Source organism: Arvicanthis niloticus, chromosome 13 (genome assembly GCF_011762505.2).
Source record: "Arvicanthis niloticus isolate mArvNil1 chromosome 13, mArvNil1.pat.X, whole genome shotgun sequence".
In the NCBI taxonomy this organism is placed as follows: domain Eukaryota; kingdom Metazoa; phylum Chordata; class Mammalia; order Rodentia; family Muridae; genus Arvicanthis; species Arvicanthis niloticus.
Genome location: NC_047670.1, coordinates 7,686,107 through 7,713,460, shown reverse-complemented (window position 1 = coordinate 7,713,460; position 27,354 = coordinate 7,686,107). Strand labels below are relative to the sequence as shown.

Genomic DNA, 27,354 nt, shown 5'->3' with positions numbered 1-27,354 from the left:
AGGACCTCTGGAAGAGCAGTCAGTGCTCTTAATCACTGAGCCATCTCTCCAGCCCCCTAGCTATGCTTCCTATGCAAGAAGACTGGGACAAATATCAAAGAACAAGGTAAATTAAAGAAGAACTTGACCAAGGAGCACTAGTTACCCCCTTTTGTTTCTGCCAAGGAGAGTCCAAAATTTGGGGAACAGAAGCAAACAGATAAATGCAACTAGGAAGAGAAGGGAAAGGCCCAGCAGACATGGAAGCCTGCACACAGTGGAGTAGCATCAGCACACCTCATACTCCTTCCTGCACACTCTAAGTCACTCTAGACGCCTTGCAATTCCTAATAACACACAAATACCAGGCATATGCTTGTGTTGTCTGGGGTAATGGCAAGAAAGTCTGTTTTGAATACAGACTTTTTTTTCAGACTTTTTTGAATACATCTTTTTTCCTCTGAAAACAGGGCAGACTGAATATTCTTTCTAGTTCTCCAACTCCAAAGGCTTTATTCCAGATATATAATAGGATAAAGATGGCAACTGTCAATCGTGTTATTATAAAGACAATGAAAATTGAAAACAACATCAAAATACATTAGTTAGACCCTAAATTATAGTAATGAAAGGTCACATAAAACAACTTTATGACACAGGAACATGGCCCCAATGGGAAACCTGGTTATAAAATAGAAAAATATGATATTCCGGGGGCTAAAAAAAATCGTATACATAGTATTTTCATTAGATGAGCTTTGTTTTTGTTTAAGAAGACGTTTAGTTTGGATGGTGTTATACATAAACTGATTTAGTATTATGTTTGGGTTACTTTTGTTTAAAAAAAAAAATCTGTCCTAAAATAAGAGGATAAACAAGTTTAAGATCTCCAGATCTCATATACAAAGAACAGGATACTATATCCATAGGATATAAGCTTTAAGCTAAATATACTACTTTTAAAAAGTTATTATTACTTATAAATACATAAAATGTTCAAGCTGTTTACCTAAGCCAGAAAAAAGTATCAATTGTAGCGGGAAATGCAAAAATGCAATCCACACTATCGCAACAAGGCACCAGCCTGTTCTCATCTGGTGGAGGCTGCAAAATCTCTCCACCCAGCTCGCTAAGTTCACACTGGTGGGTCGCTACCACGCCAGTCCCATGTTTCCAAATTCCCACGGTCTTTTGGGGTACAATTCTTGCAAATTCATGCTTTGCCACCATATCTTTCTCTCTGGAACCCAAACACCACCCAAACTTAGTTCCGAATCAACAGGTAACTCAGTCGCTGGGCACAATGATACGCATCCTAATCGTGTAACCCATATCAAATATAAATCCTCCAGTGGCGAATCCTAGCGGTTCCGCCATCTAAACCGGGGGCCACTTGTTAGCTACATATTGTCCTCCAAGCTGTCCCTGTCCAAAAAGCAAGACACTTTTTTCAACCTCCTCTCTTCCCCCCTCTTTTACCTGGAAATCCTGCCTACTCTTCACCCAGTGATTGGTCCCCTGAAATCTTATTCATTGGGGGAAGGTTCACAGGAAGTCACCTGAGTACATGATTCACTCCTGGTCCCAGCAGGCCCTCTTGGGGAAGCAGAACTGGCATCGAAACACAAACAGCACCACAGCTATCCAGCACAACAGTAACCCTGAACCCTAAGAAGGTTACTTAGACTTCAGGAAATAAGCCGACAAATCTTACCTGCGAAGATCTTCATGGCTATGTCATTTTCAACAGCGGGGGTGGGTGGGGGTGGGGGTGGGGACAGAGATCTGCTGTCTAATAAACAAAAATCCTAAAGAAATCGCTATATCTAATGGGGTGATGCTACACTATAAAATTAAGTGAGAAACTCAAGTGTTAAAATGACAAGGAGTACAATGAAATCACAAACAAAAGCAACGCCTGTGTCTAGCTAGATGCCCTGGAAGGGGATAAACTAGACCTGCAGACTTCTGGAGGTTAACATCCCACAGCTGCGCTATCAACATGCATTATTTTTACAAGTTGAAACAAATGATAAACAAATGAAAAAATTGATAACTAAAATATTGAAAAAAGATAATCTTATTAATTTGGCATGATCATTGAGCTTTGATATTGTAATGATCTATATACAGAAAACCAAATGAAGTTCTAATCTAACATAAAGATTACCTGGAAGACTGAAGAAGACAGATCCAAGAGCAAGGCTATTTATTGTGAGACCTCACCTCACACAAAACAACCAACAATATCGCAATGAAGAAGCTGGAGACTGGTTCTAACACTTTGATTCAATTGGGAATCTGTGCATCCAAACACTAAAGGTCCTTGTCCCTAATTGGTTTTTAAAAAATAAAGATGCCAGTGACCAATGGCTTGGCAAAGGGACTGGGGCGGACCCTGAGAGTTGGCCCACTGGCCACTTCCCTATTGGGCCTGGAGTAGCAGGGGAAGGTTTGCAAGCGTCCAGCCTTTGAAATAGCCAAGGCAAAAGCTAGTGTTTATCATTCCTTCGCAGTTCCAAGGCTGGCTCCTGGGCGGGTGCCTGCGTGCGACCCTCAGGGAGCCAGAGCAGTGTAGCCAAAACTCACCACTACATGAAGGACCAACAGACTCATTTAAATTCTGTCAATAAAATGGTTTTATAACTATTATGAGTATATACGAAAAATATTTTATCAAATAAAATTTGTTCATTTTCAATAAAATATAAAATTTTACTTAAAGAGCATGTAACTTTTATATTTACAATTAATATATATATATTTCTTAATTTCATTTCCTAGTAAAAATCTAAGCACACATATTTTGCTTAGTTACTTATTCAATAAAAACAATGAACCTGAAAATATAGCTATATGCACAGAAAGGGAGATGGGTCCCACTGTAGTATAACTAGTTAAAGAGGCCTTCAGGACTTGTAAAAGATCAATCCACCCAAAACGCCTTAGGGTTTTTTTTTTTTTTTTTTTTTTTTTTTAAATTTATACTTTGAGAGATGCTTGTTTCTACCAACAAGCAGCTTAAATGTTTTAAAGAACTAGAAAGACGGGTTCCTGCTACCCAGACAGATGGCTCAAGGTGTGTGTCAATATAAGCTCCAATAGAAGTTTCAGAATAAGCTCCACCTATATATATCTCATATATATATATATATATATACATACATGTACATATCATATACAGATACATATACATATCATACATATAAGAGATATATATGATATATATATATATATACATATATATATCTCAGATCCTAACCCCAGAAATGTTGATAATGTTGCCTAACTTAGAAAATTACTGCATTTATCTTTCTCTTCTATAAAATCCAATATAATTTACTTTAAACGTATAAAAAGAAGAAGAAACTGTGATTACATATTTGAAAGCTAAAGAATCTGGGTCATGGCCTTCATTTTACCCATTCTCCTTTCACCCTAATCTCTCTCTCTAACAAAAGAAAACCTAATTAATAAATAAATGTGCTATTTCTAAGAATTGTGACAATTTTTAATTTTTCCAAATAATAAAATTAATGAATAATTACTCCTTAGAGAATAAACATAGAACAAATTCACTGAACATAATTTTTAAAAAGTGCAAAGAGAGCCCAAATTGGAGGTCTCCATCAGGTCCCTCCCCTGGAGCGCAGGTAACTTGGGAAGTGGTGGAGGAAGGACTGTAGGAGGGGCCAGACAGGTGGAGGACACCAGGAGAACACAAACCACAGAATCAACTAAGCAGGGGTCATAGGGTCAACAGAGACTGAAGCTGCAAGCACAGAGCCTGCACGGGGCTGTGCAAGGTCTTCAGAATATTCCTTATGGTCAAGTAGCTTGGAGTTCTTGAGGGACTTCTAACAGTGGGAGTGAGGGTGGGGTGGAGGTGTCTCTGACTCTTTAGCCTGCTTTTGGGACCCCTTTCCTCCTACTGGGTTGCCTTGCTCAGCCTTGATACGAGGGTTTGTGCCCGCTCTTACTGTAACTTCATGTGCCATGTTCAGCTGATATGGAAAGAGAGAAGCCTGCTCTTTTCTGAAGGAAATAGAGGAGGTGTGGATCTGGTGGAGAGAGGAGGTAGGGAGGGGGACTGGGAGGAGTAGAAGGAGGGGAAACTTTGGTCTGCATGTATTGAAAACAAAAAATAAAATAGATAAGAAGCGGGGTTGAGGATTTAGCTCAGAGATAGAGCGCTTGTCTAGCAAGCTCAAGGCCCTGGGTTCGGTCCACAGCTATTAAAAAAAAGAAGAAGGAAGAAGGAGGAAGAAGGAGGAAGAAGGAGGAAGAAGGAAGAAGAAGAAGGAGGAGGAGAAGGAGGAGGAGGAGGAGGAGGAGGAGGAGGAGGAGGAGGAGGAGGAGGAGGAGGAGAAGGAGAAGGAGAAGGAGAAGGAGAAGGAGAAGGAGAAGGAGAAGGAGAAGGAGAAGGAGAAGGAGAAGGAGAAGGAGAAGGAGAAGGAGAAGGAGAAGGAGAAGGAGAAGGAGAAGGAGAAGGAGAAGGAGAAGGAGAAGAAGAAGAAGAAGAAGAAGAAGAAGAAGAAGAAGAGAAAGAAACAAAAACTCAGTATTTTAAATATATGATTTTCTCATTATACAAATTATAATATTTAATATTATAAGAAATTTCTGTATATTTTGCTCAGTGGCAGAGAGCTTGTCCAATATAAATAAGGCCCTGGACTCAATTCCCAGCAAGGCAAAAGTAAAAGGAGACAGAAAGAGGGCTGGAGAGATGGTTCAGTGGTTAAGAGCACTGACTGCTCTTCCAGAGGCCCTGAGTTCAATTCCCAGCAACCACATGGTGGCTCACAGCCATCAGTAATGGGATCCGATGCCCTCTTCTGATGTGTCTGAAGACAGCTACAGTGTACTCATATGCATAAAATAAATAAATAAATCTTTAAGAGAGGAGAGACAGAGACCCTAAAGTCATTATAAAAAGTCAAAAATAGTCAATAAATTTTGAGTTTGTCTTACATTTTAACTTGGAGAGAAAGAGGAACATCACCTATACCACCAAAATTCACTCTACGAAGTAAATAATTTTTACTGTATAAAACAAAATTTCAAGAAGAAAACCTGGACCTGTGCAAATGATGGGTAACATTCGTCAGCAATGTCTCTGGCATGCGCACGTACGCTCTTGGACAGGCAGGGTTGGGGGAGTGGCCTTACACTAGGCCACACACCTCAACTTGGCCACTGAAGCCGTAGGGGACCTGACAGACTAGCAGAGCCCCTGGTCAGATGATGTAGCTTTTCCCCCAGTTTCTCTTTCTCTTTAGAAACGTGCACAACAAAGAAAAAAGAATATTAAAAACACATTTACTAAAAACAGTAAGTTGAGGATGCTGGAAAGAGACTGTCTAGTAATTAAGAGTGCTCACTGCTTTTAAAAGGACCTCAGGGGCTGGAGAGATGGCTCAGCAGTTAGGAGTGTTGACTGCTCTTCCAGAGGTCCCGAGATCAATTCCCAGCACCCACATGATGTCTCACAACCATCTGTAATTGGATCCAATGCTCACTTCTGGTGTGTCTGAAGAGAGAGACAGTGTACTCACATACACAAAATAAAAGGACCTCCGTTTGACCCATTACTTTGGTTACAGGAAGGCTGACACTCTCTGTCCTTCAGGGAAACCTGTATGCAGGCATACACACACACACACACACACACACACACACACACACACACACACACACACACTCTTAAGTAAAAAAGTCTCGAAAATTGTTATTAATCTGTTATGTGCATAGGTGCTGTGCCTGCATGCATGCACATGTGTGCCTGGTGCCCACAAAGGCCAGGAGAGGGACTGGAGTCCTCTGTGGGCCTCCCATCCCTTCACTCACTCTAAAGATAAGACAAGCTGCAACAAGCTATGTGGGTTTGACCGTCACACTGCTGAATTACTAAGGGGAGTTAGGAGCCCAATCTCAGTATGGGGTCAACGGGGTCCACTCTGATACACAGAAAAGTGACTAACTCGATGACAGCTAAATGCTGCTGTGTGTAGTAATTACTAAAATGTACAGAATCATGAAGATAAGAACTGCTAGGAAATTTCCCAGTGCCCAATTGTAGGAAATTCTCATTTGCTTTTGTATTTATTTTCCTTCCTAAAACTTAGGAAGGTTCTCATGTCACTGCTGAACCAGCCTACTCAAAGCTCTTCATCAAACATAAGTTTGTCCATTTATAGCATCAAAGGAAGAGGAAGACAATATATTTCATCACTGGTTGAAATATTGCAGTTAGCTAAATGATTTTGGAAACCCACCTATCAAAATAGTAGGCATTGTGACGAAAGATCCAGCTCATCGACAGTATAATATGCATTGAGCATGAGAGGGCCTGGGCTGAGTCCCCAATACCCCAGCCCCCTACAATGAGTAATGAATGTTCATGTTGAATTTATAGTCCATAAGACACCATGTGAGACATTAACATTTTTTTCTGTAAGATATACATACATTTATTTCTTTAACAGTTAACATTGTTTTGGAAAGGGAAGTCCATACTAGTCCTAAAATGTCAGGAAGCAGCTGTTGTCAGTCATCAAGACTATCATTAGTGCCTTCATGACCACGACCATCAGTGACATAGAAAGCTCCTGCCACACAGAGAGGAAAAAGGAAAAAGAGCTTTAGGTAAAGCATGTCTTCTCTTCACACGTCAGGGCGAAGCCTTGCTAGAACAAACGGGACAAAGAAAGACTCTGCTGATTTCCCCATTCTCTTCCCCACCCTCCACCAGCCAGTTGCCCCCCTCCTCTCCTCCAAGTAGAAGCAAAACAAGCTAAATATAGAATTAGTTACAGTCAGGACAACAGGCGGACTGGAACACTGGCAATTGCCATTGGAAAAGCTATTTCATTTCCGAAAAAGATTTCCTTTGAGATGTCAAGAAAATTTGCTAATAATTTTCAAAATAATTGACATACTATCTCTCTAGTTAAAAAACTGTTATATAATGGCCAAAACAGAGTAGACACATTGGAAAAACCCAGCCTGCCTCCGTCTGCCAACTGCAAGGTTTAAAGGTGTGTGGCACCAATGCCTCGGCAAGAAAGTGTCTTAATTTAGGTTTGATTTCCATTTGCCTGATAGCTAAGGATTCTGAACATTTTTTCAGATGCTGATTGGACATTTGTACTTTTTCTTTTGAGAACTGTCTCTTCAATTAATTTAGACATTTCTTGGTGGCAATATTTGATCGTGCGTGCGTGCGTGCGTGCGTGCGTGCGTGCGTGCGTGCGTGCGAGATGCATTTGAGATCTTTGTGTTTGGATATTCTTCCCCTGTCAGATGCAGAGCTGATACACATGTGCCCATCTTGTAGGCTGTGTGTCTTCATTCCAGTGTTTCCTCTGCGGTGCAGAAGCTCTTCCACTTCACACAATGCTCTTGTCAGCTCTTGCTGTTATTTACTAGACTATGAGAGTCCTTCCCATTTACAAAGTCCTTACTACACCTGTATCCTCAACAGTTCTCCACCAGTTTCATGCTTATACTAAGTATGCTTATACTAAGGTCTATGAATCACATAATAGAAATTTTGAGACCAAGCCAACACAAGTAAAAATCCTGAGTTCCAACATACATACATACATGCATACATACATACATACATACATATATACATACATACATATATACATATCTCTTTCCATCACAGTCACAGATGCCCAAGACACAAGTGGAAAGAAAAACTTATATGGCTCATAGTTTTAGAAACTCCCATTCGTGGTGATAAAGGAAGGCACAATGACAAAAACAGGAATGAATATATACATAAAATAGAAAAGAGTTCACCTTAAATCATATATTTCATATTGAAAAATGCATAGTTTCTCCATCTTCTATCATAATAGTTAATAACATAATTTCCAATAAAAATACACACTAAAATAAAACTACTTTCAAGGAAAATATCTTCAAAAAATTGTTGGCTTAATAAATTCAAAATAACTGAAGCAATATCATAAAATCCACATGAACACTATAATATGCTCAATCAGTACAAATTAAGAATCTAATTATACATGTTTAATACTCAATTTGCATTTTAAAAGGGAGCACAAAGTATTCTATTTTAAGTCTAAAAATAAACTTCTGAATTAAAACTTAAAGAAAACTAACTATAGTATGCATTCCCTCCACCACCTCTAAAAGTTAGAACATGCTAAGAACGAACCTGGATGATTTATCTCACCAAGATAAAAGAAAAAGGTGTGAGTAAACACAGCCGGAGAATTTGACACCACCAATTGTTTCCTAGTTACTAACATGCAATGGTCTCTAATATAGGGACATCAAAAGGAACAACTCTTTCTTGCTGCTGTTGGGCTTAGGGTTCTGCTGGGCAGCATCCCCATGGACTTAGCCTGACTTGCAAAGCCCATCCTGCTTTGGAAGAAAGCATATGCAAGGGAGATGGGAAAGGAAAATGCCCGGAGAGCATGGGACTGAAGGGCATACCCTCTGCCTGTCACGTCCATGGGAGACTCATATACCCTGCAATTCAAATTGCCCTGCTCATCTCCCTTGCATATGTTTAACCCTACCTGTTAGTACGCTTTCCACCACCGTCACAAATGCCCAAGACACAATGTGAAAAGAACACACTTCTATGGCTCATAGTTTTAGAAGCTTCCTTTCGTGGTGATAAAGGAAGGCACAGAGACAAAAGCCAGGAAACAAAAGGAGAAAGCAGCAGCCTCCACTCTCCCATTTCAAGGCCCTTCCAATGGCCTTAGTTCCTGTCACTAGCCCTCACTGCCTCCTCAAGGTCTGAGCAGCTCCCTTGAACCCACCCACTCTGTAACTCCTGAGCCTTTGGGAGAAATAAAGGCCCACAACCTAAACTCCTTACCTTCCCCATACACACAGTTGTGTGTCTTGTGTCTGCCACATCCTATGAGGAGGAGCAGCCGCCCTGAAGTCCTGCCACACTCAGGTATCTCACTCAGGCAGAGCAACTGCACTGCTGAGTTTAAAGACTCCAGCCTGCACTGTGGAGGAAAGGGTGCCAGCAGTATTACTACAGATCTTTGCCTTCCCAGCTCCATCCAGAACCCCTCCAGCTCTCTCCCTTTATGCTGGTGCAGTGGCTCTGTGGGTAGATGCTGTCCCCGGAGCTCACAGCAGAAGACGAAAAGTTGTCCTAAAAGTTGTCCTCTGGTCTCAATATGGATACCAGCATAGCACACACACTAAAATAATTTAAAAATTTTCTCCATTCATTTCTAGTATTCTTTGTTACCATTTTCAATGTTAAGAAATTTTATTCCTGTTTTCTACTGCTTTAGCAGATAGCCACCTCCTTCCTTGACATCAAAATCTTGTGTTATACGAAGCACTACTGTTGTATAACAAAAATCATCAAGTATCTGGTGCTTCACATGATTCCAGCAGAACTCTATGGACTCCCTTAAATCTCTGCTGTCTTTTCTTCGATACAATGTCTCCCACCTCACCATGTTTCCCCCTCTAAACTATTTTCCATTCCTTCCTGTCTTCGAAACTGCCAGTTCTCTAAATTTCTGCTCATTCCCAGCAAGGCTTCGCCCTCACCGCTATGTCACGAACCCTTCAGCAGTGGTCTCTGGTCATCTGCCCAGCAGTGTCAGCGGAGACAGAGGAAGGAGAAAATGTAGGCAGTAACTAAGAGGGAAGGGAGGGCAAGGTGAGGGAGGGAGCTCAGTGGCAAACACCAGCCTGATACCCAGCACATCCAAGAGTAAAGGCGAAAGGCAGGGGACGGGGGGTGGGGGGGGCGGTGAGAGACAAGAGGGTTCAAAGAAACTTGCAGACACTGGACTGAAGACTTTGGGGAAGGAGGGTCGCAATGAGGAGAGGGATGCTGAGCTGTCAGACGCTATCACCCAAGGCAAAAACTACAGCTTGACAACTAGTGTGAAATTAGCCAGGGCTAATTTTCACGAAGAAATAAATATTTAGAGAAGTAAGTACCAGCAGCCTGAAAAAAGAGCTTTTGCCATCATGGGAGGGGGTAAAGGGGGAAGAGCTCACACAGAGAGACAGAGACAGAGAAACCTGAGCTGCCACAGGGCCTGACACACACCATGGATACTTTCCAAACTACCCCCAAAGGACATCAGCACTCAGCGCATGTAAGGAGACAAGGATCTGCATGCCGAGAATCATACCACTAGAGAAAACTAGAGATATTTTATAAATATATTAAAAATCTAGGGTCAAAGAGTGAGTAGTAGTAATGCTACTAACATTGGTGATTACCTCAACACTGAAACCATGGCAGACGCTGGGCGACCGTGGTGAGCGCCTTTAATCCTATCACTTGGAACACAGAGGCAGGCAGATCTCTGGATTCAAGACCAGCCTGGTCTACAAGTAAGTTTCAGGGCAGCCAGGGCTATGCAGGGAAACCGTGTCATGAAAAGGGGGAAAAAGGTAGAAAATGTTTTCATTTTCTTAAATCTTTCTACTACATATTTCACTGGTTTTATAAAGACTTGTAACAGTGATGTGGGGAGATGGCTCACAAACATGAGCTCCTGAACTTTAAATTTCCAGAGCCCACCTTAAAAAACAGGCCCGGCCACTTGCACTTATAACTTTAGCTTAACAACTGAGGGAGGGGAAGGGTGCAGACAGTTGCATTCCTAAAGTCCGCTGGCCTCAAAAAGATAAACGTGGCCAGTGATGAAGGGAAGACTCCAGTGTCTGCCATCTCCACTGTGTGCACACACATGGACATTTTACCCATAGGCACATGAGCAGACACCTACACTAACAAATCATAGACAACACAAAGAAATTTTAAAACAGTTATTTAGAATAAAAGTTGAGCTTTGTTCCCAAACCTCACAAGGTTCACAAACCTTATACACTTCCATCTAGGAGACAGCCCAGTCCACAGTCCCACAGCCATGAAGCAGGTCTAGAGACTCACTCTTCCAGAGTGGGTGTAAGGGAAAGTACACACCATGCCCCTCTACCATGACTTCCCTGGCTCACTTTCTTAGATCACTCATGCACTCATTCAGTCTAGACGCAGACGTCCATGTGGAAGGAATGGAGACCTCCTGCCAACAAGCAGCATGTTAGTGCTATGGTCTGGATCTGGAATGTTCTCCAAAGATCAGTGTTCATTGCTGGTCACCAGCCCATACACAACTGGCAGCCAAGCCTTGAGACGGCTCCTGACCTAGCAAATACCTCAAATGAACTTCCAAGAGACCAGCGTCACCCAGGTAGGTGACTCATTGATTTCTGGACCAAACCAATACATAAGACTAATCCCAAGTGTTGGGATAACTCACTATACACAAACAGATACCAATAACCCTACTATGTGCACTCTCAAATCTCAGCCACACTTCACATCACATCCCAAGTGTCCTTTCATTACTGAATTCCCCATCTTTAAGATGTTCCACCTCATAGAAAACACTTTCTTTTCTGCTTATGAAATTGTCTTAACTCTTTCTTTAAATTCCTCATTCACTTGGGCACTTGCTGATGCATGTCTCTGTGTTGTTGCTATGTTTTATAGATCTTTCTCCCTAAGATATTGTATTCAGCATACTGTAATGAAGGTATGCAAGACGTTTGTTGAGGAAAAATCAAATCACACACACACGCGTGCGCTAGTACTAGAGGCGGCTCTGAATGACATGAAGTGGCACAGACACACATGAAGGAGCCATGGCGCCTCAGGTGTACTTACTTGCTACCTGTCAAAGCCTTGGAGTGAGCTACGTAAAACAGGCTGGCCTTAGCTTCTTCAGTGCTTTCTAACAGGGTTCCTAACAGTACTGTTCTTAGGGTAATAACAAAGTTTAAGAAAATAATGCACTCAATTTTTTCATAAAGTGTTTGTATAGAGGGAATGTTCAACAAATGTGAAATATTGTTTATAAGGATCACAAATTATACAATATGTGCTAAAATATTATTTTCCATGTCTTAACAAGTTACCAAGAAGCAGTACATTAATGTAAATTATACAAGCTAAACTAGAACCCAGATCTTCTTGTTTGAAGATGAAAATGCCACCTTTGAACTGAGTGCAGAAGTGAAGCTTTTCTCCTCTGTCCCACTGAGATTTCAATGTCAAAGCTTTTCTGTCAACACTGAATTCCTTGAGAGGCAGCCACACCAAGCATTTGCAGTCCTGAAATGGCATAAAAAACCTCACTAAGCACTTTGTCTGACCATCTCTGCCCTGACAGAGCTGCACACAGATGATGACTCCAAAGCAATCAGTTCTGCTAACAAAACAAAACAAAAAACAAAACAAAACCAAAAAAAAAAAAAAAAAAAAAAAAAAAAAAAACAGAATCTGTAACACCCACGCCGACAGAGCAAAGTCCAAAAGCAGTTCCTATGACACACTTCCCACCTCGTACTGTGCAGTCTACACCAGGTATTTCCACACCTCAGACAAGATCATAATTTACAGTCTGACCACATGTGACATAGAACTCATATAACTTGTCTCTTACTTAAAAGTTAAATATAATGCACCCTATTCCTTTCAAACTCTCAGAGATGCATTCAAGAGGAACTAGCACATAGGATGAGTAAATCACCAATCTAAACAAAAACAGACATGCTTTAACGTGTGTTCTAGCTCCTCTGAAATAAAGAGACGCGGTTCAATAAACCCTGAAAACCTGAGACTTTGAAACACTCACTGTATATCCCACTCTCTATTGACCCTATGTATTTCACAACCCGGAATAGAAACAAAGACTGGGAAATTAGCTTGTTTATTCCACCCCGGTGTCAAACAAAAGTACAAATAACATTCATGGCACGTGCAAGTTACCTGAGAGCTGCCAATCATGCTTGTTTTGAAACTCTTTGATTTTCAGAGCTGTCAATCATGTGTGTTGTGATAGAGATGCCAGGGTAGCGATAATGCATAAGAGACATAACCCTCATTTACACATTAATAAATAAAAGGACTTCTTACTTATACAACTGAGCTGGAGGGTTTTACAGAAATGCTTGTGATTCTTAAAAAAACAAAAATATAACAACGAAAGGAAAAGATTTGAAGAATTTGACAAAGCAATAAGCACTGATGAACTGATGGATTTTGGTAAAGACAAAAGTGTTCCTTGCCTGGTAACTAAACAGAAGTTGAATGAGAGAATCAAACTGATCTTAATGTAAGCAAACAGGCAAAAGTGTCAAAAATAACACCCTTCTGCTCTACCTCCCTAACACCATCCAACGCACTCCCTACCCATAAGTCACATCTGAAATGGGATGCTGTTCCAAACCCACCCTCTGCCTCCTGTGTAAGCAGTCAGTCAAGACCAGCCTGTTTCCCACTGGCCGAGGCCTTTCTTCCCCACCTTCAGGTTTCACTCACAATGCCATCATTCTTTCTTGTAGTTTCCTCAGTGATCCAACGCTAGCATTTTTCTCTCAGTAAACACTCCACAACTCTCTTCGGTGAGAATATGATCTCACCGAAACACAAATGTGATCCATGCTTCCTGTTAAAATATTTCTCTGGCTATTTGCCACCGTCAAAATAAAGCCACACTTGGAGCAGCGTGCGCGCGCGCACACACACACACACACACACACACACACACACACACACCTGAAGACCTGTATCCTGCCCACCTGGCCTCTCCCATCACATGTCTTGGACCTAGGCTCGCTACGCATCTAGGTTCCCAGGAGCCACCTCAGTGGCGATGGGCGGAGCCTCCACTCTTACTTACTTCAGCAGCTCCTCTGCAAGGCCTGCCTGACACAGCCATGGAGACACTGGCCCCTACTCGCCATTCCTGAAGAATGCAGTGGAAAGAATGAACACGCAGTGTTTGTACTGGTTTCTTCTCTGTGCCCTGGTCTGAATCAACTCTCAGGATGCACATTCTCTTTAATTCATACATTAATTCCTCCTGGTGTGATGACCCCCAACCATAAAATTATTGTCATTGCTGCCTCAAAATTATAATTTTGCTGTTATGAATCCTGTTATGAATAATGTAAATAACTGTTTTCCTATGATCTTAAGTGACCCTTTGAAAGGGTCAATTGACCTGGAACAGAGGTAGGGGGGAGGGTGACCCACAGGTTAAGAACCTCTGCTCTAATAGCTACACACTTAAAGTTTGCTGGACTCAATGAAAAATTATACTATGCCCTGTTTGTTTAAAAATAAATGTTTAACAGGTATATTCCAAAGCAACCAAACTAATCAATATCATAAAGCTATTCTTTAGGCTTACTAATCTTTCAAAGGAATTTCGTCATCTACTTGTAAGTTCCCTGTAAGAATTCCTTCAAATACAATCTGGAACCTAACCACCTCATCTTATTCTCCCTACAAGTCCTACTGAAGGTGTTAAAGTCTCTCCCATGACAAATGCCCATGTCCCAAACACTCAGCACCTGACTGGTTCAGCAGATACTGCTCTCACATATGACAGCCCCCATCAAGGGCATCAGTGAACAGAGGCAGAACCCCACACCAGCTACACTTCACTCATCAGGAAGTTACTTATCTGGTGACATCAAGTATTCCCAGAAGCCACTGAGAAGAAAGCTAAAGGAGTTGAGAAGCTGTCAGAACACATGTTGAAGCTCCTGCGCTGAAGTGCGTGCACTTAGAGAAGAGGCTGCTGGGTCCATACTCAGTAGCTGTTCTTATTTTAAGCACAACAAATGTGGTGAGCGATTTCTCAGGTTTCAGCACACTGCAATAGGAAAATGTAGACTTGAGAGAGCAGAAATGGACATCATAGCAGAAAAAGAGAGCTGAAACAAACCTACAGAACTGGGGGGTTATGTGGTTACTGGGCAGTAATTATATATGACATCTGTGTGATGATAAAATATGTAAGTTCATATTTGCAAGTATGATGTTGGGACATAAAAAAACATAAACGATTAAGTTTTAAGCCCAATGAAGTTCAAAGATGTTACATTCTATAAAAAAAAAAAAAACAAAAAAACAAAAAAACCTTAAAAATTAAGTATCACATGTGTATCAACAGACTTCTCTGTTCCCTGCCAAATAAACTGCATCTCTAAATAGCATGACCCATATTGACTCTACCAGTCACTGTTAAACATATACAATTCCTGTTACTACCAACTCCACTACAATTACAACCTCAAGTCATCTTTAAAAGTCTGGCTCCACTATTCATTACCTTACTGGTGATAACACTCTAAAAATGTGGAATACCACTGTCTTAGTCGGTTCAGGATGCTTCATCAAAGGCTCAGAAAGATGGTAACCTACGAACAACAGCAACACAGTTCTCACAGTTCTGAAAGTGCAGGGGTCCGGGAAGGTCGCAGCTAAGTCAGTGTCTGATGAAGGCCAAGCCCTGGGTCACTGTGTCCTCAACAGGTAGAGGGTCAGGGAAGCTCCCAGGGGCCTCTTTTACAAAAGCACGAAGGCCCCTCAATGCGGGAAGCACTCTCACGACTTAAACCCTTGCCAATGGCTCAACCTCTTCAGAGCATCTGTCACACTGGTGATTCTCACAGTCACTCAAGACCACAGCGACCACGCCAGCATGGGCCACACACTCTGACAAACTTCGCTGTATTCTTCCACAGATCTCCCCTTCTCACTAGCAAGCTGCTTTCAGTGTCCCTGGAAGTTTTGGTGACATATAAGTGATCTTAGCAAAGTCCGATGGAAAACTGCCCTGGGCCCTGGATTAACACAGATCCCTAGGCCAAATCTACTTCATTAATTACTAATTGTGTAACTGCAGCAGATTATGCTCAGAGATTCATTTCATTCATTTGGAAAATAGCAATGATATTGTCTACATTTTGTTTCTTGTGAGCTATTCGCACTGAGATAAATCTGTTAATTTGCGTGCAAATTGTGTGCATTTAACAGAAGAAAAATATCTAAATAAAAAAAAAAGCAGATACTGCAAACAGTGCTTTGTCTAAATTAGAGTGGAAGCCCTCTGGTCATGGAAAAGCAAAAGGAGACTCAGACAAAATAGACAGATATGCTGTACGGATGAGAAGCCAAAGCAAATGAACTTGAAACACCAACACAGAACACTGCCTTCTCTCGACTAGGAGTCCACAATGGAGCTCTGCACAGCTTCTCCTCACCGCCACACCTATACTGTGAGACTTACGACTGCCATTGCCCTATCAGGTCCACCAGATGGAAAGACACTTGCAAAGCAATACCTCCCAAATTTTATAATTTTGTATTCATCTTGTGTGCGCACATGTACACACACACACACACACACAGGAGTTTCAAAGAAGGTCTTCCTCTGTATCCCCAGGCTGGTCTGGCACTTACTATGTACACCACACCTTTGTCTTCTGGGCTCCAAGGGCTGAGTTATGGGTCGGTCCTGTCACTCCTAGCTTTGATCTTCAATGTACAATTATTCTTGCTTAACCTGTTCTTTAGAAACTCAAACCCTGGAGTCTTTCGAAAATATTAAATTAGCGTTCATGACTGGGCATAGTGATCAATGCCTGTAATCTCAGCACTTACGAGGCTGAGGCATAAAAGACTATGGTGAGTTCAAGGTCAAGCTGAGCTACTTAATAAACCAGCCACACAACCAACCAAACAGGCAAAGAATTCCTGCGACTGGCAAGGCTCTCATGTGCTCAGCAGGTCCGAGCACTGCGACCTTCCAGAGAACAGCTCAGATGTGCCAAGAGTCAGAGACTCCTTTCTTAGCATTCCCCATTCCTGTACAACCCCTGAAACCATTCTGCAAAATTCTAGGACTTTTTTGGTGCCATGATTAGAAACCATTTATTTAAAATATAATCCATACATAAATATTTTTTTAAAAAAGCTAAGTCCAGGTTTGGGGACACATATCTGGCACCCCAGAATTTGGGATGCTGAAACATTAGGATCATAGAAAGGTCATAGCTTTGTCTAAATCATGGCCAACCTGGATGACAGTTGAAATGCTGTCTCAAGAAACAAGACAGGAGCGCCCAAAAAGCAAAACAAATACTGTGGAGCTTACTAAAGGCTGTCCAGCCCATGGAAATACTGAAGTAGCCAAATGGTTTCCTCCCTATCATTTTTTTCTAAGTCTGAAATTCCATTAAATGTGTTTACTAAAATAATGATAAACTAAAGACATATGTAAACTTCCATTTAACTAGATTTTTGTTATCTTTCACTGTATCTTCCCAGTCTCTAAATTATCCTAAATTGGAATGTGCACAAACATCTGAACGAAGGCTGAAGAGCTGGCTTAGTGCAACAATGCTTGAGTAACAAGTTCATGCCAGCGTGGGAACAAGTGATACCCAGCTTGGGGGTGTCTGAATAAAGAAAAACCAACAACAACAACAAAGAAAAAAAAGAAAAACACGATTCTCTAAAAATATTGGAAAAAAAGGGACCAGGATGCAGCTGATGAACATGAAATAAATATGTATGCCCTGTTTGCAGTGACTCTAACGTGTCCTAACAGGAGACACGAGCACCCTGAATCTGCCCCCCCCAGAGGTCTAATGGTCTGTCCAGAGTTCTTCTATAGGAGCAGGATGCAAAGGCCTGTCAAACTCACAACTCTGTGTCAAGTCACACCATGTCAACACGCAGGCACCACAGAGGTGAGGCACTGCCAAGCTGGACCTCATTACTGCCCATCCTGTGACAGTGACAAAGGTCAGGTCCACCCGCATGTTCTGCATACAAATAGGAATGAAACAAGGCTGAAACAGTAACTGCACTGGCCTTACACCTTCCTACAGTACTTTCAAAGTGACAGACACTTTGTAGACCAATAGTAATCCTAAGACTTTCGGGAAGAACCTACACAGTTCTACACATGCAGACTGAGAGAGCTAATAAGTACACTGCGGGTAGTAGAAAGCCTCATAGAAGCTGCACAAAGAACATCCTAACCTAGGTTCTCTCTGGAAACTCATGTTATGTATCGTATGCAGCAGAAGAAAATGATCAAGCTCCCCAGGTTAAACAGTGACTTAACTACTCCTTGGACACACTTACAAATACATCAACTTCTGGTCCAAAGAACTGGGCACAGAAGTGGAGCTTCAGTTTCTGCATATCGTTTTCAACAAGGTGGCCTGAGGGCATCTCACTTCTGTCTATATCAACACAGGCTGTGAGCAAAGGCCTTCTCTGACTGTTGCATTTTGTCACCTAGTGTCCCTTTCCACTTCGTGATGTTTTAAGCTAATCGATATCTAGCTTATATGCTTATTTACTATCTACCCCCCATTAGATAGGACCTTTATTTCACAGGGATAGAGAATGCTGGCTTTCACCAGTCCTGGCAATAGTGCCTGACACACTGAAGAGGTCCAGTAAGTATGTGTGATTATTTGAATACACAAATGAACACAACAACCCTTGTACCATCCTGTTCCCAACCTTCATTCATAGATCCATTCATTTTGTAAGTATTTTGGAAGTTAAGTATGTATTTCTGGAGGTAGTAAATGGATACTGGACACATAGTTTGTGGAAGCAGGAGCTCAGAGATAGCTACTGCAGGTAACTATGGGACCAAGACATGTACACATTCAGCTCTCTTAGATACAGAAAGGAAGGAAAGAATGAAGGAGGAAGGGAGGGAGAAAAAGAGAGGGAGGGAGAGAAGGGGAAGAAGAGAGGGAGGGAAGGAGAGAGGGAGAGAGAGAAGGGGAAAAAGAGAGGGAGGGAGAGAGAGAAGGGGAAAAGAGAGGGAGGGAGGGAGAGAGGGAGAAAGACAGGGAGGGAGACAGGGAAGGAAAAAGTAGGGAGGGAAGGAGAGGGAAGGAGGGAGGGAGGGAGGAAGGGAGGGGAATGAAAACAGCAACTACTCTAAGAATGAGAGATCCTATTTGCAAAAAGCACTGTGCGCTGCTCCTCCCTCTCTTTCGAAAACAGATGGAAGTGGGCTGCACACACAGTCACTTCTGTAAGAATGTGTACTCATGTACTGTGTGGACAGTTTTAAATGAAATCCTAAGGTTTAATATTGCAACAGATTCTAACATTTAACCATTTAAAGCCTCACTATAAAGAAAATTCACGACATACTATAGTCCACATAAGAGAAATATCTAATCTCAAATACTACATTTCAAAATTTACAATTTAGCAAATAAGGAACAAGAATCATATCTGAAACTTTCTATTCAAAGCATTCTGAAGGCATTTGAAACATGTTTAAGAAAATGACATAACAAAACAGATGTAAAATTTTAATTAAATGAAAAATAGCAACCAATATTCATAAAGAATCATTTATGAAAAAAGACTAACAAATATTAACAAGATTCTATCCTTACAGGAAAAGTACTAGATGTAGTGGCACATACTAATAATCCTAGCACTCAGGAGGGAGGCAGAAGCAGGAGGATTAACATAAGTTCCAGGACAGTGGGGGTGACATAAGACTATACCTTGAAAGGGAAGAGCCCAAGGATCTCAGGTATCTGGAAGTTACTATAAATTCAACTGAATAGGGAACTATCTACTGAGGTATCTCAGCAAAGCTGTCTGTAATACTATGACATTCATATGCAGTCTGTCACAGCAGTCAACCCGGAGAAAAGGCTGACACTCCACCCAGGCTGTGGCCTGACAGTAAGAAGCAAGTAAGGACTAGAGGCCTTCTCTGGATGAAAGAAAACTGCATTTTCCTCTTAACAGTACAGATATAGCTTTTATTAATGAAAAAGGATATATCACTGCTTCTGTGCACAAAAGTTTAGGATGTTAGAGGACATACAATCACACCTGCTCCTCACTAAGATTTCAGTCTGTCCTCACTGGGTCGGTCCTCCCAGTAGTTAAAATCCACTGGTCACACAGATGGTCCTGGTTAAACTAAATGAGTCACACAACCAAACCAAAAGTCATCAACCTGTAAAAGGATCTCATAGGCGGGAGGGTTCTTACTAGGGATGGGAGGAAGGTAAGAGTAATCAAAATGTATTATATGTATGTATGAAATTATCAAGAAACAAAGTTAATTTTTAAAAAATCACCTGTCTTCAAAAAACCTTCATGAATACTATACCTGCACACACAGACACATGTACGAGAGAGGTATTCATTCACATAGATATCAAGACTAAAAGTCAACATGTCAACACTGGATGCCATTTCTTCCTGTTTGTTTGTTTTTTTATTTGTTTTTTGTTTGTTTTTGTTTTTTTCAAGACAGAGTTTCTGTATAACACTGGCTGTCCTGAAACTCTCTCTGTATACCATGCTGGCCTCAAACTCAGAGATCCACAGGATTAGAGGTGTGCGCCACCACGGTCCACCTTGTATTCTTTTTGAGAAGGGGTCTTTCATTAGCCTCAAGCTCCTGAGATAGGCTGGACTGGCTGGCAGTAAACCCTAGGGATCTGCCTGTCACTGCCTCCCTGGCACTGGGGCTACAAGTGCATAGAACCACACCTGGCTTTGTGTGGGCATCAGAGGTTTGAACTTGGACCTTATGACTGCAGAAGAAGCAACTTACAGTCATGTCCCTGTCCCTGTCCCTGTGATCATGCTAACGTCACTTGGAAAGGATTGTACTTACTCGCCATCCACATCTGGTCTTTTACATACACAGTGAAACTTGCCACCAAAGTCTATGTAGAGATCATCCTCCAGGATATGAAAGATCCGCCCAATGACCAGTTTGTCCTTGGCAGGCCCCATCTGTGTCAGTGGAGAGCGTCTCAGCATGGAGGCAAAGGATTCCACAGTTTTTAGAGACTCCTAAATATAAAAAGAAATATTTATATTCATGAATCCATCAAAGAGATGAGACTAAGTTTAACAGGAATTTAAAGAGGAAACTTCATAAAACCAATTGTTATACACTCACACTGTGCTGAATTAATTCAAGACCAAAAGTGGAAGTTTGCTCCAAAAGCCAGTTATAGTCTTTTGCTTCCTCCTACTTTCCTTCTCACAGAAGTGTAGCATGATATTCCCCCCCTTTCATTTTACAATAAAGCTCAGTAATTTGGGAGGAGCTAATGTGGGAGGAGCAAGAAGAGGAAGAGGAGGAAGAGGAGGAGCTAGGAAGAGGGAGGCGATATGTAGCAGCCATGGAGAACTACATATGGGTCCAGAACAGTCCTGGGTAATGATTTATATCTTAAGCTTAGATATTGGAAAACAACTCTAATTGTGTGGGCAAATTGTTAGTTGAGCATTTCTAAATATATAAACCCTTTGGATAATAATTAAGCTTTAGAGTCTCATTTCTCCTGGGTACAGCATGGATGGTGGGTATTGGCTGGGGTTCAGCCAAGCGTTGTGGAGACAGTGTGGTAGATTGGCAGAGCCGGCCACCACAATGGCTTCTCTTGGGTACCAGGGCCGGTGTTTCTGGCTGGCTGTTTCTAGCTGTGGCGTGCGAGTGGCCTCTGGCTGTGGAACATGGGGGCGGAGCTAAGCAGAGCCCCCGCTGCTTAGTCAGCCGAACCTCAGCTTTTTAAAATATTACCCTCTACACAGAAGAACCAGAGGAAAGGCAGAGGAGGGCAGGATACCACAATGCTCTCAAAAACACAGAGATGAGGGGAGCAGGGATGTGGGTGATACTGCCAGAAGTTGGACTCTTGAAGCACATTGACCTCACTCTCAGAACTGACCATCTGCAAAAAAAAAAAAAAAAAAAAAAAAAAAAAAAGCCTATCCAGAGTGTCTAGTTTAAAGTAAGTACCTGGCTATTCAGATTGAAAGGACCAAGGGCTTCCATCATAGTCACCAATGTGAATATGAGTTCTTGTTATAGAATAATTTTAAACAGACTGAGTTTGTCTTCACGACCCCTCTTTTTCTGCCATGAAATTCCAAAGGGAAAACGGCCTGTTTTGTGCTGCATGCTTCTACAAGTCTTTCTGAAGGTGTTTGCCTGACAGCTGAACACAGCATGTTATGAAAGTATTTTCTTATTCTTACAGTTGTTTTTCAGATACTTAATTTATTTTTTAAATGATTTATTTATTTATTTATTTATTTATTTTATGTATATGAGTACACCGTCGCTGTCTTCAGACACACCAGACAAAGGCATAAGATCCCATTACAGATATTTGTAAGCCACCATGTGGTTGCTGGGAGTTGAACTCAGGACCTCTGGAAGAGCAGTCAGTGCTCTTAACCACTGAACCATCTCTCTGATGTTCTTCAGAAATCTGTGACTGCAAATGTGTTTTCTAGTCATTTTTAATTTGACTATGGTATGTATGTATAGAAGTTGGTGTAAAAGAAGTACAAACTTTCTATTTGTGAGAGTGAATCACAGAGGAATATTAACAATTTGACCTCACTAACTCTGCTTACACCTTTAGCTATGAACGGGTTTTACATGTTACTCAACAATTATCAAACATTTAGTGGCATGTGTCTGTCTTCAATTACACAATTACATTTGTAACGGAAGTTTAATGCTACTATGAGGATTACAAACTCAAATGCTGGCCCTGAGGCTCCCTAGGAGAATGAGAGGCCAGTCTAGTGGGAGGAGCCGCCACCCAGCCTTTGAAAAATGCATACATGTTGATGAAAACAAACAAACAAACAAACAAATACACACTTCATTTTATAAATACGGCAAGACATGCCCAAGTTGTTGAATTCAGCTCAAGGGTCATAATTTTAGGAGCAAAAGAGTTCACTGATACTGAATCCCTCAGGTGTTAAAGTGGTGGTGGTGAGGGGGTGGAGAGTTGGCGTTGGGGAGGCTGGCAGTGGGGAGAGATGATCTATTACAATAGGAAGTAACATACTAGGAAAGACTTCTGAGTGCAAAAGGTGAACGCAAACCAAAGCTGTATCAGTAGATCTGATACACCAAGATGGCCAGGAGCAGATGCCACCAGCTTTTAACTCTTCAGAGTATGATATCAAAGTTCCCCAGAAAACATCTTTAAAAGGCCTTGCATAAAGACAAGGGAAGAACACATCCTAGAACAGTGGTCCTCAATCTTGCTAATGCTATGACCCTTTAATATAGTTCCTCAACCATAAAATTATTTTCATTGCTATTTCATAACCACAATCCTGCTACCGCTGTGAATCATAATATAAATATCTGTGTTTCTGGTGGCTCAGGCAACTGCAGTGAAAGGTTGACAGCACACACGCACACGCACATGCACACGCACACGCGGGGTCATAACCTACAGGTTGAGAATCACTGTCCTAGAGACTCAACACCGCCCATCCCTGAACTTCACTCTAGAGACAAAGCAGAGTCCACTAAATAAGCCATGGGGAAGAAGCACCACGGCAGCCAGGATGTTCCTCTGCTCGCAGCCACTAAACCACCCACAGGCACTGAGTCATCACTGGAGCACCTGGAAAGAAATGTCAGTATGAGGTGTCAAGGTGCTTGAAGCCAGAAGAGTCAGCACCCACACTCCCCATCACTCTACATCTGTGCTGATCTCTACCAGGCTTTTTCTTCTTTTAATTTTCTTTCCTCTGACTCATTAGCTCCATAGCCCAAGTAAGACAAGAAGACCCAGAATTAACATCTACTCAGGACCTATTTCTAACACACACAAATCTCCTTCACAACCATGAAGAGATGCCTGGGCTAACAGTAGTGTAGCAGCAAGTGGCACTTCTCCCTCAGGTTTAGAAAACAATGTATTTGATTGTTTAATAAGGATTCCTTTGAGCTAGCAAGATGGCTCAGTGGGTAAGGGCACATGCTGGCAAGCTGAGACCTGAGTTCAATTTCTGAAACCCACTTAGTAGGAGAGCGCCAGCAAGTTACCCTCTGCCCTGAACAGGCAAGCTGTGGCAGGCACACTCACGCACACGGATACACGCACACGGATACACACACACACAGGCATGCACACATACACACAACACACAAACAGGTGAAAACAAAATCAATTTCCTTGAGATTTTCAGTAAATCTGTTTTAAAATATTTATTCCATTGTACATTTCTCTAAAAGTGTAATTATTTTTAATCAAATGAACAGTTGATTAAACATGTCTTTCTTTTCTGCTACCTTTGCTTTGATCATACTTTACTACAGTGGCAAATGTGTTTTCAATGAGTGAAGGAAGCCAGGCAGTGGTGGTGCACACCTTTAATCCCAGCACTTGGGAGGCAGAGGCAGGCGGATTTCTGAGTTCGAGGTCAGCCTGGTCTACAGAGTGAGTTCTAGGACAGCCGGGACTACACAGAGAAACCCTGTCTCAAAAAACAAAAACAAAAACAAAAAACAAACAATGAGTGAAGGATTTTACTGCAGCATAAGACTTCTGGGTTAACACCTAAATTTGTTCTTAAACTGGACATTCATCATCACTCATTGACTTTTGGAAGTCATTTTAGATACTCAGATAAAAACCAGTCTAGAATCATCTCTGAATTTCTAGGATCCAAACAAAGCTATACTCATCTACTTGTCAAATGATGGTTACCAAACGTGCCAACTTCTACAATACATTCTGACAACAGGGAGTCCTGTTTCTAAAGTGTCTAAAGCAACTTTAAAACTGAGGTGTCTTGTCTCCCTGAGTGCTGACACAGCTCACAGACAAAAGACAGTCAGTAAACTGCTAGTCTGCCTCACAGAACTCGGCGAGTGATGGAAACCCCACCACAAAGCTCCTTCACAGAGAAGGCAGATATCCTGGGACCAACTGCTTCCTTAGAGATTGGTTATAGAGCTCGGCATGTCAATTCATGTTGCCTGCAACTTCAGCAATACAGAGGCCAAGGCCGGAGCAATGTCTGAGTTCACTATCTGTCTATGCAACTTTCCGAGTTCCACAGTATCCTAGACTAGAGAGTAAAAACCTGTTTCAGAAAAAATGGAAAGGAAAAGTTGGTTACAGAGCTCAGACTTCCTATTATTCTGTTGTGCTTTTTTCCTCCTTAGCAGACTGAAAATTGGACAGAACTGCCTAGATAAAGGGAGAAAGGGTACAGGGGTTTCAGATACAGGGAACAGTACAGCTTGCATTCACTCATTCATTTCTCAAACACACACGAATGCCATTGTGCTCTGACTGAAGTAGCTGCTGCTACTCGTGCTATTTTACAGGGTTGTAGAACTTCTGGGAGATGGAACTTGGCAGAAAGTAGGTCCCTGGGGAAAGGCCTTGGACATTTTAGGCTAGCCACTTTCAGTAGGCTCTCTGTTACTACTGTGTCATATGCAGGCAGGTGGGAGGTCCCACGACACACTCCTGCCACCATGGAGCCATGTGCCACCATGCCATCAACTTCATGATCAACTGGAACCACTCAAGTTAAATGCCAATAACACTTAAGTTGCTTCTTGTCTAGCATTTGGTCACAGCAGCAGAAAAAAAAAAAAAAAAAACAGTAACAAATATAAGTGCCTTAATATGAACTGTATGAAAGAAGAGAGAAACAGAAGAGTTAATGCAACATGACAACAAAGGTTTAGGGTGCAAAAAGATGCTGAGAGAATAGCTGTTCACACTTAAGGATGAAGAGTCTTGCACTTCAGGAGCAGTGGCTTAAACATCTATAAGAAGTTGGGAGTCAAAAGAGAACTTAATCAACAGAATGGTAACATTTGTGAATTGCTAAGAAAGTTTTGTCAGCAGCATGCAAGGTACACCATAGTAAGGAAACACTGAACCAAAGAAAGACCAAAAGCCAGCTGGGCAAACTCCAAACTCTGCAACTGCATGTCTGATGTCCAACTCCTTTCAGCTTTGATGACTACAATACACTTCTTTCTCTTGGGCTGGTTCCACTCCCTGTTAGCAGCTTTCCTCAGAAGGTATCCCTTAGCTTTGGCATCTCTAACATCTTGGGGTCTCTAAGGCCACTTCAGCTTCATAGCTTCTTGCTCCAATGTCTGGAATCCACACATGATCTTCTGGGCTCCTCCAAAGGGCTTGGGTCACTTCTCCAGCTCTGCCCACTTTAGGCTCTGGTTGACTTCACGCCACTGCCACTGCTGTTCTTGGTGATCATCCTACGGTACTGGCATCTCCAATACACTAGGGTCTTCCCTGTAACCAAACTTCACTAATAGCCTCTCATGGACTCTCTTCATGGTGCCAGGCCTCAACTTCTTTACATGACCCCTTCAGTCCTGGGCCATCAACTACAAATGAGGCTGCACCTTCACCAATGGCCTTCCCTGGTCTCTCACAGTGCCAAGCCTCAGAAGCTGTCCATGATCCTTTCACGTCTCCAAAACCAGTACCACTTGGGTGATTCTTACACATTACCAAGTCCAGCTGCAGCACAAGGTACAACCTTGGCTATTTCTGGAACACAGCTTCTTTGTGCTCTGAGAAAACACTTCCCAGAAGATTTCACCCCAGTGATGATGGTCTCTTCTTAATCATCACTAATTTCTTAGCTCCAGCTAACCAGCATCCCCTTCTATTCTTGACTCTAAAGCCAGAGTCACATGGCCAAAGCTGCTGAGTTCTGCTGCTTGCTGGAGCTAGAACATGGTCCCCCCCTTGTTCTATTTTACCATCACCAGATTTCTGTTTTCCAATTCCTTCACTGCCTAAGCTTGGCTGTACTGGAACTTGCTCTATGGATAGGCCTTGATCTCAGAACTGTATAGCTCTGTCTCCTGAATGCTGGGATTGAAGGCATGTACTACCATATCTGGATCTAAGCTTTTCTCTACTTGGAACTTACTCAGTACCAGGCTGACCCTGAACTCAGGCACTGAGAGTTCTCCATCTCGATTCAACAGCAGCCAGGAGGAGAGTCTCTCTTCTGCACTGGGCGAAGCATGAGCACTAGAAGTCCTCAAAGCCCGTCTACACAGTGCCACACTTATCCAACAAGGCCGCGCTTCCTAATAGTGCCACTTCACATGGGCCAAGCATAAATTCAAACCATCACAATATACAACTACAATATCATGTTTGTGAGTACATTTAATATGTAGCTTTAAATCAAAGGTTACTAGTGCTTAAAGAAACAAGAACTAGTTCAACTACTTTGCTTAACAGATGAATATGAAGGCAGCAGAGTAAGACACACATAATTCCACCTCTAACAACAAAAATAACAGGAAGCAACAATCACTTTTCATTAGTATCTCTTAACATCAATGGACTCAATTACCCAATATAAAGACATAGGCTAACAGACTGGATATGTAAACAGGACCCAGCATTTTGCTGCATACAAGAAACACCTCAGTGACAAAGACAGACACTACCTCAGAGTAAAAGGCAGGAAAACAATTTTCCAAGCAAACGGTCCCAAGAAACAAGCTGGAGTAGCTATTCTATCATCAGATAAAATTGACTTTCAACCAGAAGTTATCAAAAAAGATAAGAAAGGACACTTCATACTCGTCAAAGGAAAAATCTACCAAGATGAACTCTCAATTCCGAACATCTATGCTCCAAATGCAAGGGTACCCACATTCATAAAAGAAACTT

The 27,354-nt window shown here is 41.9% G+C and overlaps 1 protein-coding gene across 1 annotated transcript in view; it reads right to left on the bottom strand.

Annotated features, from left to right (window-relative positions):
• The window catches only part of Mrps28 (mitochondrial ribosomal protein S28), a 105,302-nt gene that overhangs the window by 56,089 nt on the left and 21,859 nt on the right, over positions 1–27,354 (bottom strand). The window contains exon 2 of the mRNA XM_034516130.2: positions 20,511–20,692. Coding sequence (XP_034372021.1) covers positions 20,511–20,692 — 182 coding nt within the window. The remainder of the gene's footprint in view (positions 1–20,510; positions 20,693–27,354) is intronic.